We start from the raw sequence: 18,953 nt of genomic DNA on the forward strand, positions 1-18,953 counted from the left end.
TAACTGTGGCCTTGCAAGACAAATTGGGCAATGTTCCTTCTGTTTTTACTAAATGGAATAATTTGAGGAAGAGTGGTGTTAATTCTTCCTTGAAAGGATTTTTTTTCCTGTTGGGGGACTTTTACTTATTGTCTCTACTTCTCTAGGGGTTATTGGCCTGTTTCAATTGCTGATATGATCTTGATTTACTTTTGGTATATGACATGTATCAAGAAAAGGATCCATTTCTCTTAGATTTTCTAGGAGTCGAGCACAAGTTTTTAAGGTATATATATATTTTTTTAATTTTTTAAGGTATATTCTTATATGATTCTCTGGATTTAACCAGTGTCGCTTGTTATGCCACCCCCTTTCATTTCTAATTTTGTTAATTTGGTTTTATTTCTCTCTCCACCTTTTAGGTAATTTAGATAAGGGTTTGCCAATCTTACTGACTTTCTTAAGGAACCAACACTTTGTTTCTTTGATTCTTTCTTTTGTTGTTGTTCCTATTTTATTTATTTCAGCCCTAAGTTTGAGTATTTCTTGCCATCTACTCTTTTTGGAAGTTATTTCTTTTTGTTGTTGCTGCTGTTGTTCTAGAGACTTCAGGTGTGCCATTAAGTTACTAATATGAGACCTTTCCAATTTGGTTTTTTTGTAGGCACTTAGTGCTATGAACTTACCTCTCAGAACCACCTTTATTGTGCCCCATAAGTTTAGCTATATTGGTTTCCATTTTCATTTTCATTTCTTTCCATCAGCCTGTCTGTCTATGTGGGTTTTTTGTATTGTTTTGTTTGCTTTTTTGTTTAGTTTTGTTTTAATAGAGTAGGTTTCTCAGTGTAGCTCTGGCTGTTCTGGAACTCACTTTGTAAACCAAGCTGGTCTTGAACTCATAGATACACCTGCCTCTGCCTCCTGAGTGCTGGGATTGAAGGCATGGGCCACCACCACCTGGCTTTCTTTCTTTCTTTCTTTCTTTCTTTTTATATTGACACTTTTTTTTTTTTAATTCAGTAGGGAATGGTTCAGTTTCCCTGAGTTTGTAAGCTTTCTGTAGTTTCTGTTGCTGATAACCAGCTTTAATATATAGATAAGATATAAGGGTGTTGTTTAAATTTTCTTGTATCTGCTAAGAATCGCTTTGTGTCCATGTATGTGGTTAATTTTGGAGAAAGTCCCATGAGGTGCTAAAAAGAAGGTATCAAAATCATAGAAGAAAATTTCCCTAATCTAAAGAAGGAGATGCCTATTAAGGTACAAGAAACATACAGAACACCAAATAGACTGGACTAGGAAAGAAATTCTCCATGACACATAATAATCAAAACAGCAACTGTACAGAACAAAGAATATTAAAAACCTCAAGAGAAAAAGCAACGTGCAAAGTCATACCTACTAGAATAATACCTAACTCCTTCACCGAGACTCTAAATGTCAGAAGGGCCTGGAAAGATGTTCTAGAAACTCCAGAGGCCACAGTTACCACCTTAGACCACTATATTCAGCAAAACTTTCAATCACAGTAAGTGGAGAAAGACATTCAATGATAAAACCAAGTCTAAGCAGTATTTATCTACAATTCCAGCTCTACAGAAGATGTTATAAGTAAAAGTTCAACCTGAAGAGGTTTAACCTTTCATCCACGAAAACACAAGGAATAAATCATTTCAGGCAAGAAAATTAAAAGAGGGGGGAAACCCCCATGCCACAACAACAAAATAACGGGAATCAGCAGTCATTGGTCATTGGTATCTCTCGACATCACTAGTCGTGATTCTCCAGTAAAAGGACAAAGACTACGAGATTAGATTTGAAAACAGTATCCATCCTCCTGCTGCATCCAAGAAATACATCTTAATATCAAGGATAGATATCACCTCAGGGTAAAAGGATGAAAAAAGATATTCTAATTAAATCACACCAGAAAAAGCACAAGCTGGTGTAGCCATTTAAATACCTGATAAAATAGACTTCAAACCAAAACTAATCTGAAGAGATAAAGAAAGACACTATATACTCATCAAGGGAAAATACACCAAGAGAATATGACAATTCTAAATATTTATGAACCAAACACAAAGACCCCCACGTTATAAAAGAAACATTACTGTAGCTTAAATCACACTGATAGTGGGAGACTTCAATACCCACCTCTCAGCAATAGACAGGTCATCCAGACAAAAACTAAACAGAGAAATGCTCAAGCCATCAGACATAAACCAAATGGACCTAAAAGATATTTACAGAACATTTCACCCAAACACAAGAGAATATACCTTCTTCCCTGCAGCTCATGGAACTTTCTCTTTTCCTGACTTTCATACATTAAAAATATTCTCCTTGGGCCTCTGGGAAGGAAGTTAAATTCTTGAAAGAAAAAGTTGCCTGTGTAGTATATTTGTATGTACTGATTAAAAGTCTTGCCAGGGCGCCTACTAATGTGCGCATGTGCGGGCACCAGGTGTGTCAGTTACATTTGGAGGAGACAAGAAAACAGCTAAATATATGCTCTCGCAGGAGGGCAAAAGTGTTTTAGAGAGATGTAAGTCAGGATACAAGGAAGCACAGGGACGTGGACTGGAAGTCTCTCTGCTTATATGAGATGTCCCTTTGGTAAGAGGCCATAGGAGCAGAAACATCTGGAAGTCATTGTTTGGCCTTACTGCTGTAGAGTAGTGGTTCTCAACCTGTGGGCTGTGACCTCTTTGGGGGCGGGTGTTGTATATCAGATATCCTGAATATTAGATATTTATATTATGATTCATAACAGTAGCAAAATTGAAGTTATGAAGCAGCAACAAGACAATTTTATGGTTGGCGGGGGTGGGGGTGGGGGTGATTTCACCATACCATATGGAACTGTATAAAATGGTCACAGCATTAGGAAGATTGAGGACCACTGCTGTAGGGAGTATTCTAGGCAAGAGGAAGCCAGAATAGAGGCCTTCTGATAAGCGGATGCTCCCCAAAGCCAAGCACAGCTATGATCTGTAGGCATCCCCCCCCCCAATGTCTCTGGACATTCTACCCTACACACTCCCCGCTCCTGCCCCCAACACTGCTCTCCATTGACACCCCTCTGGAGTCAAGACAATCCTCCTGACGTGGCTTGTTATTTCATAGCTCAAAACTTTGAAGACAGTTTATTTGTTGAATGCCTGGGTCACGGGAGATTTATAGAACAGTAACGCAAACATCTTATATAGACAGTTAAATGGACTGTCTTACCTCAAAAGCCGAGAACCTGTCCTTTCCAGTCTCACAGTGCTTTGCTGAAGCCATAAGTACCGTATATGATCTAAGTGACGCGGACATGAGTCATGGACAAAGACTAAATGCAGAGACAAGAGCACGTGGAAGGCTTCCCTCCCTGTGCTGTGTAGCGTGGCCCTTCCAGGTGGCAAGAATGTGGACAATACTGTTACTACTACTTGCAGCGTGTATGTGTGTAAATGAAGACATGAAAGGTACTGCTTTATATGTGTGTTAACGTGAAGGACACACCGTCTGCACTCAGTCAGATAGCAGAGTATACAGGCATAATGAATTTTTTCACCCTTCTGTTTTTGGGAAACTGAATCAAGGACCGTGAGTATGCTAGGCAAACCCTGTCACTGAGCTATGTCCCCAGTGCTCTTTTTTTACTTTATTTTATTGTTTATTATTATTATTATTATTATTGTTGTTGTTGTTGTTGTTGTACATATGCCATTATACGTGTGTGGAGGTCACAGGACAACTCTGGAGTTTGCTCTCTCTTTGCATCTTTCCGTGGCTTCTGGGGATCAAGTTCAGCTTTCCAGGTCTGCGTGGCAAGTGCCTCTGGCTCTGAATCTTCCTGAAGGCGCCACTCTTTTTCCCTTTTGTGTTTGAGGTGGGTTCTGGCTAAACCACCCAATCTGGCTTTGAGCTCACTCTGTAACTTAAGCAGGCCTTGAATTTGTGACTCCCGGGCCTCAGCCCCTTGAGTTGCTGGGGATTATAGGTCTGTACTGCTAGATCTGCCTTAGTGTCTTTATAATCAGAAAAGCCTAAGTATTATTTTTAAAAATCCATTGTACCAACCCAATAATATGATTCGGAGACTTAATAAGACAAATTACAATGGAAGCTTTTAGTGTGTTCTAAGATAGATAGGATGAGACAGAGCAATAGCTCACGGGGTGATGTGTATGTCAAGGCCCAGCCTGTGGAGATGGCTTCATGGGTATCAAGTGCTCTCCAGCTCATCAAATTGTTTATAGTAGTTATATAGCCTTTTAAAAATGTCAATCATACCTCAATAAAGCAGCTTTAGTCTTTAAAGGCAGAAGCTGAGCTTGGTGCGGCAAACTTGTAATCCTCCAGTGGACTAAGGCAAGAGACTACTATGTTCAAGGCCAGCTTGAGCTATACAGGAAGACACTGCATCAAAAACAAAGTGAGAGACAGATAGTACATAGACTAGATAGATAATAGATAGATTGTAGATGGATAGATAGATAGATAAATAGACAGAGGAATAGAGAGAGAGAGAGAGAGAGAGAGAGAGAGAGAGAGAGAGAGAGAGAGATAGGTGGATAGAAGGGTAGACAGACAGACGGATGGATAGACAGACAAGCAGAGGGATGGGTAGATAGATGGATGGATAGGTAGAGAAGCTGAGTTTGGAGCTGTGTGGGTAGGCAGATAGCACTCTGAAAGACCTATGGAATGGAGCAGAGAGATTTGAAAATCCCCAAGCATAGTAGAAACACCAAGGCTGAGAATGTGCACACCTCACAATGTACAAGTTGATACAGGACTGAGAGAAACTCTCTCACAGGGGCCATGAGAACTGGTGGTTAAAATTGTTTTACAGTCCTGGGAAAGGTGCCAAGGTATAAAGGTGTGTGTGTGTGTGTGTGTGTGTGTGTGTGTGTGTGTGTGTGTGTGTGTGTGTGCGCGCGCGCGCCAAGCTGGAGATGGTCCAGTGCCTTAGATGGGCTGAGCAGGAGGGACCTCTCCTTTCTTATTATTGGGAACCACTCCTCAGCTCCTCCTGTAAAAGAAGTCTGGAAAGCAGTGAGCAGCCCCCTCCCACGGAGGAGATACAAGCAGCCTTGGAGAAGAGGACAGTATATCACTTCCTTATGACCCCTGTGACAGATGACCATAAATGACGTGACAGCACAGATCAATCCTATAGTTGTGGACATTAGAGGTCCCCAACAGGTCTCTCTAGAGCAAAATCAAGGCACAAACGAAGTCACATTTTTTTTTTTTTTAGCAAGCTGCAGGGAGAATCCATGTTTCTGGCTTCCCTGGCTTCGGTGGGCAGCCTGCACTCTTGGGCTCCTGGTCCCTTTCCTTCCCTTCAAGCAGCAGGTTAAGGTCTTACATCCCTTTCTCCACTTCTCCCAGCATGTCTCCACTTCCAATTCTGCCTCTTCTGCATCCTTTATTTAAGCATCCTTGTGATGACATTGGGCCCACCTAGAGAACCTCCTCAATCTGGAGATCTTTAGCTAGAACCACACCTACAAAGTCACCTCCCTTTTCCATGTAAAAGTATATTTATGAGCCCTTGGGATTGGAAAATGGACACATCCAGGCATCACTATTTTTCCTAAAAGGCCAAGTTAGAATCTCTAGCCATCTCTTTTGCAAAGCTGGACTTTTGACTGTTACCATTTGGCTTCTAAATATACTCCTGAGTGACGTTTGCTGAGGTTGCGTCATACAGTTTCTTGAACCTCTGGTGCTATGAATATGACCGATGCTTGACCCTCCTGATTTATACCATGTCTCCCAGCCTCAACCAACCCCCTTCCTCCCCAGAGCCATACCTCCAAGGCTCAGAAAGGAAGCCCGGTAAACAGTGGCATTAAATGTCAAGGAGAGTCAGTTGGTGCTAGCTCACTCGGGAGGCAGAGGCAGGCAGAGCTCTGTGAGTTCGAGGCCAGCCTGGTCTACAGAGAGAGAGACAGCCAAGGCTACACAGAGAAATGCAGTCTTCAAACAAACAAACAAACAAAGTCAACAAGGCTTGGGATAAGGTAAGATGCAGGCTGCAGGAGTCAGGAGCGATGTCAAAATGTGGCAGTGAACCAGAAGCAGGCAGTAGGAACTGCAGGTCTCAAGGGTACCTACTGGCTGTGGATGATAACTATGTTAGTTTTCCTTCGTTATCTTGAAAGTCACCAGAAGCTGGGTGTCCTAAAACAACATGGTTGTGTTCTCTCCCAGTGCAGGGGGCTGGAAGACAGAGAGGAAAGCCCTGGGCTTCTGGAGAGACTCTGTCCCACACGTGTTTCTTGTTCTGTCCGTTGGCAGCCCACAGATTCCTTGCCTGTGTCTTTGTTTCTGTTTTCCATTTCCCCCTTTTCTGGGTTCTCTCTCTCTCTCTCTCTCTCTCTCTCTCTCTCTCTCTCTCTCTCTCTCTCTCTCTCTCCTCTCTCTCTCCTCTCTCTCTCTCCTCTCTCTTGCACACACCCTAAACCCAGGATTTCATTCTGAGATTCATTCTTTCTTTCTTCTTCTTCTTCTTCTTCTTCTTCTTCTTCTTCTTCTTCTTCTTCTTCTTCTTCTTCTTCTTCTTTTTGTGGTAAGGGTTTTTTCCAACAAAATTTGGACAACCTGCTAGACAAATTCTAAAAGAGCTGCAACACTTCTAAGATTCTGAACTAATTACATTTGCAAAGGCCCCGCTTTTCAAACAAGGTCACATTCTGAAGCTCAGGCCTGGGTGGGGTTGGAGGGAGGTTGGACTCAACTGTCTGTGGTCGCTTTGTTTCTCTGTGGCATGTTATTTTCCCACATGGTCCTATCTGCTGGTTTTCCAGATGCTCAACTTGAGTTCAGTCGTTGACAGTGAAAGCACCTAGGTGGAAATGTGTAACAAATGCTGCGAATATGTACAAATGCAGCGATGCGGATGTTTCCTGGCCCTTAGAGTTTCAGGAAGATGCCAACATCACAATTGACCCATAAAGTCACCTCCCAGTGAAGCAAGGCCCCAAGGGGAACGGACTTGAGCTCCGCATTTGCTGAATTTCACATTTCATATAAACTCCAATCACACATCTTCCCATCTCCTGTATTTTGAGTTTCCTGGCTTCCAGATGATGATAGTTTCATCTCTTAAAAAGTTTGGAAGGCAGCTGGGCGGTGGTGGTTCAAGCCTTTAATCCCAGCACTTGGGAGGCAGAGGCAAGTGCTCTCTGAGTTCGAGAGCCATTTCCATGACAGCTAGGGCTACACAGGGAAACCGTGTCTCGATAAACCCCGCCCCCCAAAAGAAAGTTTGGAAGGAAAGATTAGGGTGGGAGTTGAGAATCAAGCCTTGCAAGGAGCAAGAACATTCTTTTCCTCCTCAGGAAGCTTGTAACTGTGCATTACTGCACTTCCGCTGCGTTCAGCACTTCCTGCATACTGCCTGAGCTTCCTCTGCTGTGGCCCCTTTGCACTGTCTGTCTCTCCGGTCGTTTCTGTGAGCCAGGCACCTGTCGAAATATGTCAGTAGCTCGCCGCCAAAGACGAGACTGGTCAGCAAAAAGCCAAAGGAAACAAAAGACTAAGGCTTAACCCTTAACACAGAGGGAGATGGATTAGCAGGCTTGCAGAGCGGCGCATGCGCGCGCGCGTGTGCGTGCTTCACACTAAATGCCTGCCCTCAGTGTGCAAGGAAGGGCCTGTCCCAACTTTGATGTTGAGATGAAATGAAGATGACCTGGAACCATCTCAAAGGCCGAGGAAGCACTTTCAAAAGGTCGTCTCGCCTCTCAACAAGACTAGTTTAAAAGTCGGGGAGGGAAGATTAAAAGGCATGACGCAATCTTCTCTGGCATCTTATTTGGACATCTTATTCCGGGACACTGTAGACAGGATGGAGAAGTGATAATTGCTTTGTTGTTGTTGTTGCTTTTTTTTGAGAAAGGGTCTCATTGTGCACTAGAAGCTGATCTCAACTCCCTGTATAGGACAGGCCGTCTCTGAGCTTCCTGCTTCATCATCATTTTTTAAATAATTTAATCAGATTATATCTCAATTGTTATCCCCTCACTTGGATCCTCCCATTCCCTGCTTCAACATCTTAAGTGCAAGAATTACAGGTTTGTGACACCAGGCCAGAATTTCCAAGGGCGGGGGAGAAGGGGGGAGGGAAAGAGGGAGAAAGAGGTGGGGGGAGGGGGTGAAAGGATTTAAGTGTAAAGGACACTTTAGATTTCATTTAATTTTCTCAGGAGCCCTACGCTTTTAGCATATTTCTCATCAAAGAGAACTGAGGCTCATGGACGAGGGATAGCTTTCCCAAATCCACGTGGTTCAGAAGAGTTTTGGACGTTTTAAGCCTCTAATCCAGTGGCGCCCCCCCCCCCCCCCCCACTTTCCAACCTTTAATAGGTTGAGAGAAGGAGAGGCAAGCGCTGAGTACATGTTGGACGAGAAACCGTGAGTCATGGTAACCATGATACTGAGATTATGAGCCTGGGCTCGGAGGCTCGATGACCTAAGGATCTGGCTGGCTGCCAGAGCTCGGAGGCAACTTGGCCTTGCATCTTGCAGGCCAGCTCAGGCTGTTTCATGGGATGGCTGGGCTGCAAAGCAGCAAGAAGGAAGACGAATCCCACTGCATAAGTGCTTTTTTTAAAAAAAAGATGTATTTGTTAAGTACACAGTGATTTGCCTGCATGTACGCCTGCCCACCAGAAGAGGGCACCAGAGCTCATCATAGATGGTTGTGAGCCACCATGTGGTTCCTAGGAATTGAACCTAGGACCTTTGGTAGAGCAGACAGTGCTCTTAGCCTCTGAACCATCTCCCTGGCCCGCATAAATGCTTTCCAAGCTGGTTGGTTAAATAGGGCAAGTCATATGGCCACATATAGATTCAGAGCATGGAGAAATAGCCATGCATTCTCTTGAGACACTGTACAGTCTTGTCTTTTATTTTTATTTTTTCCTATTAGCTACAAGAGAAATGGTTAAAAAATTATCTAGTGTCTCTTTCCTTTGGTTCTTTTCATCTTCAGTTCTATTTTGATCAACCATTTGCCATTCCCTTGAGGTACATGAAGACATAAGAGATGGATGTTCAGGTCCTATTAGTTTGCCATTTAAGGGCACGGATGCAGACTTGTAAGGACTGGGTATCTTCTCACTCCTGATTTGGGCCCAGATGTTTTTATATTCTCACTTGTGCTGATTTTATGCTGATCCAGCCTGCACTGGCCACCTCCTTTTATCTCAGATACCAGACCTACTACCTGTAACTGTTTCCAATGTTCAGACACTTAAGTCTATTATTTCCGTTGCTGTCTTTGTATATTTTCTGTCCCCTAACAGAATACCCAAGACCATGTCTCTAGCTCCTTCCTATGAATTCTTTCTTTGTTTTTTGAGAGAGGGTCTGTCTTTGTAGCCCTGGTTGTCCTGGACTCGCTCTGTAGACCAGGCTGGCCTTGAACTCACAGGGATCCACCTGCCTCTGCCTCCTGAGTGCTGGGATTATAGGCATGCCCCACTGTGTATTCCTTAATGTTTCTTCATACTGCCAATTCTTTTTTTCCCAAAGATTTATTTATTATGTAAACATTATGCATCAGATCACTTTATAGATGGTTGTGAGCCACCATGTGGTTGCTGGGAATCGAACTCATGACCTCTGGAAGAGCAGACAGTGCTCTTAACCACTGAGCCATCTCTCCAGCCCCCCATACTGCAAACTCTTGTTGGAATTCTGAACATTTAGTGTTGATCACTTCTCAGTGAGAAAGCCCATTATGATGTGGGCATTGATAGTACACTGATGTTTGTATATATGTATTATTATGGCTGTATTTTAAATGTTTATTATTTTGTGTGTGGATGATGCAGGGAGGGGGACATGTGCTGTGGTCAAAGGACAACTTCGTGGAGTTAGTTTTCTTCTTTCACCTTTATGTAGGCTCTGAGGATCTAACTCGGTAAACCAGGTTTTCAAAACAAACACTTTTATGTTGTCTTAAGAACAACATCCCAATTGTTTGATTGTTACCGATGAAGACTCAGGAACCAGATGCTGGGGTGAAAGCATACTAACTCAGAGAAGCAGAGAAAGCACCCAGGTGACCTTCCTACTCAGCCAATGATGTCCCAGAAGGAGAAGGTCTTTCTCCTTCTCCACACCGTCTTAAATACCCTCAACTCAATGTCCCTTTTTTCTGTTTACTCCCTTTCAACTGGCTCCTTGCTCCACCTCTTGACCTATGGCTGATGTTATTTACCTCTTGGGTTAAAGGTGTGTGTTAGGGCTAAGCCACACCACAAGAAGAAACAGGTTTTTTTTCCCCCAGTTCACAATCTCAGGGTTTACAATGGGATAAAATATTCTGCAACACTTTTGTTGAGCCTTCTCCTTGGGACCTAGACCAGAAGTTCTCAACCTGTGGGTTGCAACCCCTTTTGTGAAGGTCAAACAACCCTTTCATAGGGGTCCCCCCAAACCACTGGAAAACACAGATATTTACGTTATGATTCATAACAGTAGCAAATTACAGTTATGAAGTAACAGTGATATAATTTTTATGGTTGGAGGGGGCACACCACAACATGAGGGACTGTATTAGAATGTTGCGGTATTGGGAAGGTTGAGAACCACTGGCCTAGATAGCTCTTTAATCTATCATCTTCTCTCTTGAATCATTTAACAGGTCTCAGCTTCTAAGTCTCCTAGTATGGACTTTGTGTCCCTCACCCACCCATTTGATCATGGCACTTCCTCAATTTACTGTTAAAGTGCTTTCATGTCTCATTTCTTCTTAAAGACAGAATTCGTGACTTCACTTAGGAGTCATGCATTTCTGGCCCAAGACTGCTAGTCACTCCAGAATCTACTCTAGTCACACTAGTATTTCCCCCACGCTCTGGAATGCACCATGCCTGTGTGCCTCTTTGTGGCCTCTTGTTGGAACCGTTTGGATGGAGCGTGTTCCTGGGTCAGGTGTCCATGTCTGGTTCAGTCAGCCATAGTCCAAGAAGCATGGCCACATGATAATGGAGGCCAACAGAATCCTCTGGGTTCCCTGTCGGTGGGAGTGATGGACGGACAGGGATGAGCATCTCACAAGGATTGTTTGGATCAGCTGAGCATCCAAGAAGCATTGGGTCAGAAGTCAAGTGGCCATACTCCAGCACCAGGATAGACGGGTTCTTTTTCTCCTTAAGGCTGTACCCTGATGGCTTCTATCATCAAAGCAATAAACCTGTGACTTTCCCCCCTTGTTCTAAATTGGCCCCATTTCTGTGTTTGTCATAGGAAAATCATAGCAATGATGTTTAACCAGGATGGAGGCATGTTGATCAGCAAAACGGGAAACATCGTCAGGGAATGGATGTGGCCTGCAAGGGGAGAAATTGAAAATCCAGTAGAAATTTTGGTATTATTTTATAATTCATTATTCTTTTTCAAATTTGTGTGCGTGTATGTTCATAAGTGTGAGAGGGCACATTCGTGAGTAGATATGTGTGCATGTAAATACAGAGGCCACGAGAAACACCATCTACCTTTTGGCAAAAAAGAGATTTATTTATTTGTGTATCTATTTGCATGTAAGCCTACATGACAGAAGAGAGCATGAGACAGAAGAGGGCATCTGATCCCATTACAGATGCTTGTGAGCCACCATGTGGTTGCTGGGAATTGAACTCAGGACCTCTGGATGAGCAGCCAGTGCTCTTAACCACTGAGCCACTGTCCACTTCCTTTGAGATGAGCGCTCTCATTGGCCAGCAACTTACAATTAGGATGGATTGGCTGACCCTTGATTCTCATGGATTCTCCTGTCTCTGCCTGCCAATGCTGGGATTATACTCCTGTGCCACTGTGTCTGGTGGTTTTTGTGACTTCTTTTGCAATCTGAAAGGAGGGGGGCAAACTTGACTCCAGGCCAGAAAACTATTGCCGTATGAGGATGTGAGACTAAAGTTACTATATTTTACAATTAAAAAGGTGAAGAAAAGCTGAGAAATTAAACTTCTGATGCAAGTACCCTGCTACTTGAAAGTTAACAAATGATTAAAGCTTTGAAAGCTCTGGCCAAATACATCAGAGTGGCCGTTCTGCATCTTCGTTGCCAACTTTCTAGGATATGTTGCTTTGTATGTGGTGTTTGTAAAGTAGCCAGCTGCACTATAGCATGGCCACTGTGTATGGTTGTTTAAATGGGACACTGAACAGTTAATGTTAAGGCTTCTAAAATGTGTGAGTACTTGGGGTCATTAATGACGTTTCTCGGCACTAAAAGGGAGTCATAATATCTTGCCTGTCATGCATGAAGAGGCCGGCGGTGCTAGAGGCAGAGAGAGACCTCAGACGGACCCAACTGACCTAGGATTTTCTCAACCTAAAATGGATCCAACCTTTTTTTGAATTATTATACATTTTATTTTCGATTTACTTTATTCATATTAAAGCTATACCTGCCCGAATGCATGCATGCCTGGTGCCTGAGGGGGTAATGAGCCTCCATGTGGAGGCTGGGACTTGAACCCTGGTCCTTTAAAAGGACAACAAGTGCTCTTAACCACTGAGCCAACTCTCCAACCCCCAGGATCAGCCTTCTTTATAAGATATGACCGCATGACTTGCCCTCTCGACTTCCGTTCTTTGAATAAGGGAGCAGCACAGGACCCCCAAGCCCGTCCGCCTTCTGCATTTAGGTGGCTGCTGCCTAGGAATGTCTGCCTCTCTTCTCTGTCCGTGCCTCACGCAAACATCGGGCTTTTACTCAACTTGTAAAAGTAGCTAATATGTCCCTGAGGAATTCTCCTTTTTGTTGCCTCCAGGTTAATAAATACATCACTGTGACCATTTCAGGGCGCTTTGCCATCACCCTGATCTACAAATGGCACCCCCAAAGCCTGAAGCTGTCGCTGGCGCCTGTAAAACCTCCAGATTTACTTGATAAGGTAGGCTGGATTTTTCCCAGGCATTTTAGACCAGTGGTTCTCAAACTGTGGGTCTCGACCTCTTTGAGGGTCACATCTCAGATGTCCTGCATATCAGACGCTTACATTATGATTCATAACAGTATCGCAATCACAGTTATGAAGAATCAACAGCATGATTTTATGGTTTGGGGGGTCCCCACAACATGAGGAGCTGTATGAAAGGGTTACAGCATTTGGAGAGTTGAGAACCACTGTGTTAGGCATTGAGCCATGTATAGTGGGGTGTGCCTGTAAACTCAGCACCCAGGAGGCTGAGGCAGGGTCATTATGGGTTCCAGGCCAGCCTGGTCTAACACAGTGGATTCCAGACCAACCTTGGATGCATTTCAGCCCTTGTCTGAAAAAAAAAAAATTTTTTTTTTTCTGTTTTCAGGTACCTTAGTAGTGAACTTGACTGGTTTTGATGAAACTTCAGAAACTTGAAAAATCTTGAATGTATTGATGTGAATGGTACAGCTATTGGTTTGGTTTTGTTGTTGTTGTTTTTAGATTTATTTGTTTATAATGTATACAGTGTTTCTCCTGCATGTACACTGGCATGCCAGAAGAGGGCATTAGATCACATTACAGATGGTTGTGAACTTAGGACCTCTGGAAGAGCAGTCAGTGCTCTTAACCTCTGAGCCATCTCTCCAGGCAGACTGGTACAGTTATTTAAAGAAAGCATATGAGCGTGTATGTAATGTACTTTTTACTTTGTAGAATTATGACAAACATTTTGAATATCCTGAATTTGTTGGAATTTCCTCACAATTATTAATGCCTTTATGCCAAGCTATCTTGCTCCCCTGGGTTTCAGTAGCCCTGATAAGAGCTTCAATCTCTCCCAGCAGTTCCCTGATATTAGCCCCTCTTCCTTCCAAGAAGCTAAGGAAAGATTGGTCACCTACAAAAGAGAGCGCAGGCTGCTGGAATTCCTGGCCCAGAACAAAGATGTAAGTGCCAAGGATTCCCTGTTTCCATCTGGCAGGCCGAGGGGGCTTTTCTTTTTCACGTTATTTAGTTGTTTTCAGTCTCAGCATAGACTGGGTTTGCCTGAGAGAGCCAGTGAGTCTTTGCCGGTCTCGGCCTCTGGCGGGGAACAGTCAGTTCATGCTTTCACATTATCTGGGCCTCTGGAGCTTCTCTCACCTACAGCTACGTAATGTTTAATGCCAGTTGCCAAAGAAGCTTGCACTGTAAAGCTTTCTACTTCCAGTTAACATAAACCACGACTAGGAATGAGGTTCATTTTACTCATGAAGCATGCTAACAGTTGCTTCTTTCTCATAGGTGGGGTCTTCAGAGTCCAAGGCCCATTCGTGCTCATAGGATGTTTAGAATGTTAACCACGGCAGGGGGGTAGGGGTAGGGGAGAGTTGGGGGGTGTTAGGGGCAGGGTCGGGGGGGGAGGTGGGGGGGGGTGGAAGCAGATGATAATGCCGTGTGTTCACATCCTGGAAAAGAATTCTTATATATTCATTTTAAGAGACTGGAAAAACACATATCTAACATTCATATTGACTATGTTACTTAAAAGATTTATAAGTGTTTTGCACACACACGTGCGCGCGCATGCGCGCGCGCACACACACACACACACACACACACACACACACACTGTGCATGTGCTTGTAGCATGGAGGCAAGAAGGCAGCATTGAATCCCTCAGAACTAGAGTTCTAAGCCTCCACGTAGGTTTGAGTGCTAGGAACCAAACACGGGTCCTCTGCAAGAGCAGTGGTTCTTCTTAACTGCCGAACCATCTCTCCACCATCAAATGAATATGTTACATTCATTTATTTACTCATTTATTCCTTATTTGTTTGTTTGTTTCTCTGCGACTGTGTTTTTCTGTGTAGCTTTGGCTGTCCTGGACTCACTTTGTAAAGTAGGCTGGTCTCGAACTCACAAAGATTCACCTGCCTCAGTGCTGGGATTAAAGGTGTGTGCCACCACACCTGGCTAGTATATTTCTTTAATGAGAGAGATGGGAGAGAGGCAGGGTGGGGGTGGGGGAGACAAATCAACAACAACAAAAAATATTTTAACAGTATTATTCAAGGGCTGAAGGTTTTTGGTTTTGGTTTTGTCTTTGTCCTTTGTGGGCCAGTGACCAAACTCAAGGCCTTGTGCCGGGTAGGCCAGGACTCCACCACGGAGCTACAGCCCAAGGCAGTTACTGCAGTTCTGAAGGTTTGAGTGCTATTGTTTATGCTCTTTCCTGTCGTGAAATCTGTCACACCTTCCAACAACTTTGAGTAAGGATGGTCTGTGCACGAGCCTTCCTGTGTTGTCTTACTCAAGGTGGATACAGCCGTCCCACATGTTCACAGATGGCTCAGAGTAATCAGCAGAGGAGTCTCTTCTAGCCTTGACTGTCCTAGACTCACTTTGTAGACCAGGCTGGCCTCGAACTCACAGCGATCCGCCTGCTTCTGCTTCCCAAGTGCTGGGATTAAAGGCATGTGCCACCATGCCCGGCAGCTCTTTCAATTTTTAAAAAGTGTTTTACTTTTTTTTTTTTTTGTATGATATTTCTATGGGAAAAAAATGTTAAGGCATGACATTTTTGGAAAAGATTGGCTATTTTCTTTCCTTCCCAATAACCTGAGCTCTCAGGTAAATGATGATATTTTGTGATGTCTGAGTCCAACAGCTGTAATAAATACACCATTGAGTCTTCCACTTTGGAAATCGTACAGGTGATTCACAGACAGATGTCTGAAACTTAGGAATCTTTTCTTTTTCCCCTGCCCAGCGTTTCCTGTGACCTGCTTCCTTTTAATGTCCTGACATGAAAAGCAAGCTATGTCTCTACCCTTAGGCATTTATTTACTGTTGATCTCAAGCTGTGCCCTGGCGGGTGCTGCTCCATGCTGTGTACACTGGCTGTCTCTCAGGCTGTGGCTTGCTTGCCCTGAGAGGTTCCGTTTCCCAAGCAGCACGGGATTCTAGTGGATGGAGGGTGACCCCCACCCCTTGGCGGACACATAGATACCACCATCTGCCCAGCACCCGCCACAAGGCACAGTCTGATAGCCATCTATCCTAAGGGTAGAAAGAGTGCCACCCTGTAAATGTGTCAGAGTAACTGAGAGTTTAGGAGCACATGGGGCTATTAAAATCCCATGGGTAGGAGGCTGGGGAGATGGCTCAACGCTTAAGAACACTGGTTCTTCTTCCAGAGAACCAGAGAACCCGAGTTCAAGTCCCCAATATCCACACGGCTCCTCACAACTATCTGTAAAATCCCATTTGTGTGTGTGTGTGTGTGTGTGTGTGTGTGTGTGTGTGTGTTTGAAGAGTTGTTAAGATGACTAGCTGTTCCTCCAGAAGACCTGGATCGAATTCCCATCCCCTACAGTGACTCACACCGATCCTAGCTCCAGTCCCAGGGGAATCTGATGTCCTCTTTTGGCTTCTAAGAGTGCTATGAAAGGAGTAATAATAAAGCTTGTTGTTCAGGAGGAAAAAAAAAAAAAGAAAGTATCAGACACACCGGACCAAGGAAAGGTTCAATTTCCTGACCCTACAAAGAGACGGAGATGTGAGAGTCTGAAAGTGCTGTCCTCACTAGCCTGTCCCCTGACTATCCAGTGTGTGCATCAAGGGGGGCTTAGCTTGGCTCTCTCCCTGGTGTTGATGTATCCCTCTTAGATTGCTGTCTGTCCCTCTGTCCATTTGTCCCTCTGTCCTGTGTCCTGCCTTATACTGTACAGTCTCTGCAATCCTATACATTGTGTCTGCACTTTTGTTCAACACTGAGGTTTTGCTCCAACCCATGACCCTCAGCCTGACCCCACAGCAGCATCTCTGGCAGACCTGCTGTGGACTTTGCTGTCTTTTCTACCACAGTAGAGACACTTCCACATGCATAGCAACTTCCTGCTTCTGCCTCTCAGGCCTCCGAAGCTCCTTGAACTCTGTTGTGGTCTCCATATCTCTTTGTAACCTATATGTATTCAGATAAGTATGTTTCCTATATGATGTATAGTATGTAATCTTAGAACTAATATTAGAAGTGAAGATTAGAAATAAAAAAAATATGTATTTGCCTTACCTTGATATCAAAGAAATCAGGACTTCTTGGCAAATTACAGCCAATATTCATTGTTTTTCACTAAATTCTGATATTGTGGATGGGCACATATTGTTTTTAAATTATCTGTATTATCAGCAGGCCCAGCTAGCGATCAAACAAGACACAGACACTTGTTATATTTTAAAATAGACTTAGTTAACCTAGGGCAGGGCAGATATTAATCCTCTAACCTACCTGCCCCAATCCCACGCCATCTGCTTCTACTAACTTCTATCAAGCTACCTCCCATCCATAATCCCAAATACTTGCTAATGTTCTTCATCTGGGCCAGATTCTCCATCCACTCCGGCCATGTACTTCTCCTCCATCTAACCCATGGCGGCCTTCCTCTCTTCACATCAGGGTCTCTCTCCATTCTCCTCTTGGCCGTCCTTCTTCCCAGAATTCCTCTCTCTCTCCTAGCCCCACTTATCTCCTCTGCCCTGCCCAGGTGGGATGGCTTTTTATTAAGCAAAAGTTGGGGCACACAGACAGCAAGCAGTAATTACCATCAAAATACATTAGACCATCCCCCCAACAGACACAAATGTGTTTGCTTCTTTTTTTAAAAATTTATTTTTTTATTATAACTATGTATACACTGCTCTGCTTGCATGTACTCCTGCAAGCCAGAAGAGGGCGGTATATCACATTACAGATGATTATGAGCTCCCATGTGGTTGCTGGGAATTGAACTCAGGACCTTTGGAAGAGCAGGCAGCACTCTTAACCACTGAGCCATCTCTCCAGCCCTGTGTTTGTTTCTAACGTAGTGTGTTTATGACATTTAAGGGGAGATGTCTATTTTCAGAGACTTTAAATATGAATGTTTGTAATGAGTTGATTCATGATTTCCACGCTGGAAACAACTCAAGTCTCTATTAGTTGGTGAATAGATAAAAAGACCATGTCACTCACTGATACTGAAGAAATGGGCTCCAAAACAAACGAGTTCATCCAGGCATGGTGGCTTATTCCTGTAATCCCAGCAGCCAAGCAGCTAATGCAGGAGGATACCAAGTTTGAGGAGGGTGTGGGTTGAGCGGCAATAGTCACAAAGATGGATATCCAAAAGGTTCAGCTAAGCAAGAAAATTTGGACTTGAGAGAGTCGACTCCAACTATGTGTAGCTCTAGAAAGACCTTGGGGCAGAGCTGGGGAGTGCTCACAAAGAGGAAGAAGGAAACAGCGGGGCGATAGAAAGACCCCACATCTTGATTCGAAAGTGGTACTTACACAGACAGGGTCAGAGCCCATCACATGGTCACCTTACAAGGTGCTGTGTATTGACTGTAAGTTATAACTTAAAAAAAAAAAAAGGCTAGTATGCCTAAAAGACATTCTGGTAAGAGCACAGATTCAGTGAAGAAATTGAGCAGAACAGGGTCACACACTAGCTGCATATGTCAGCACTAAATCTCTCTCTCTCTCTCTCTCTCTCTCTCTCTCTCTCTCTCTCTCTCTCTTCTCCCCCCTCCCTCCCTCCCTCCCTCCCTCTCTCCTTCCAGCCCTCCCCCAACTTTCTTTCATTCTTACCTATTTTTGCAGTTCTGGTAACCCAGAGCTTGCCACATGCTAGGCAAGTGTTATGCACCTGGACAAGATTCCCAGGCATGAGAGTTTTTAAACCACACGCGTCCTGTTCAGTGTGTTAGCCATATGAACCCACAGAAACAGTTCCTGTGCAGTCTGTGCACCTGTAGAGAGATAGGCTCCTGTTGGGGGAATTTTTTAGTGTTCATTCCTTATTTCTTAGTGCTAGTAATCATTTAAAAACTAATCAAACTACACTTACTCTTTTTGCCTCTGACTCTTCCAAAATTTATTCCCCACAGATGGTGCACAGCTCTGTGAACTATCATTGTAAATTCCATTTAGTGTCTTTGCTGGCAAATTGTGTTTTTAGCAAGTCTGAGAGAAATTTTGATTAACGTCTGTTGTGGAAGTTTTGGAAG

General features: G+C 43.8%; 1 protein-coding gene across 7 annotated transcripts in view; it reads left to right on the forward strand.

Moving 5' to 3' along the window:
• Positions 1-18,953, forward strand: part of LOC311604446 (uncharacterized protein) — a 97,336-nt gene that overhangs the window by 32,870 nt on the left and 45,513 nt on the right. For 6 of the 7 annotated variants that reach the window (XR_014781495.1, XR_014781496.1, XR_014781497.1 and 3 more), the window contains exons 10-12: positions 11,242-11,362; positions 12,771-12,893; positions 13,766-13,870. Coding sequence is in view for 2 of the 7 variants with exons in the window: in XM_084794391.1 (XP_084650517.1) it covers positions 11,242-11,362; positions 12,771-12,893; positions 13,766-13,870 (349 nt within the window). In the remaining 5 variants the exon portion in view is untranslated. The remainder of the gene's footprint in view (positions 1-11,241; positions 11,363-12,770; positions 12,894-13,765; positions 13,871-18,953) is intronic. The other variant, XR_014781499.1, reaches the window with a different exon arrangement.

The sequence above is a fragment of the Acomys minous genome, assembly GCF_964271855.1.
Source record: "Acomys minous genome assembly, chromosome: 9".
Lineage (NCBI taxonomy): Eukaryota > Metazoa > Chordata > Mammalia > Rodentia > Muridae > Acomys > Acomys minous.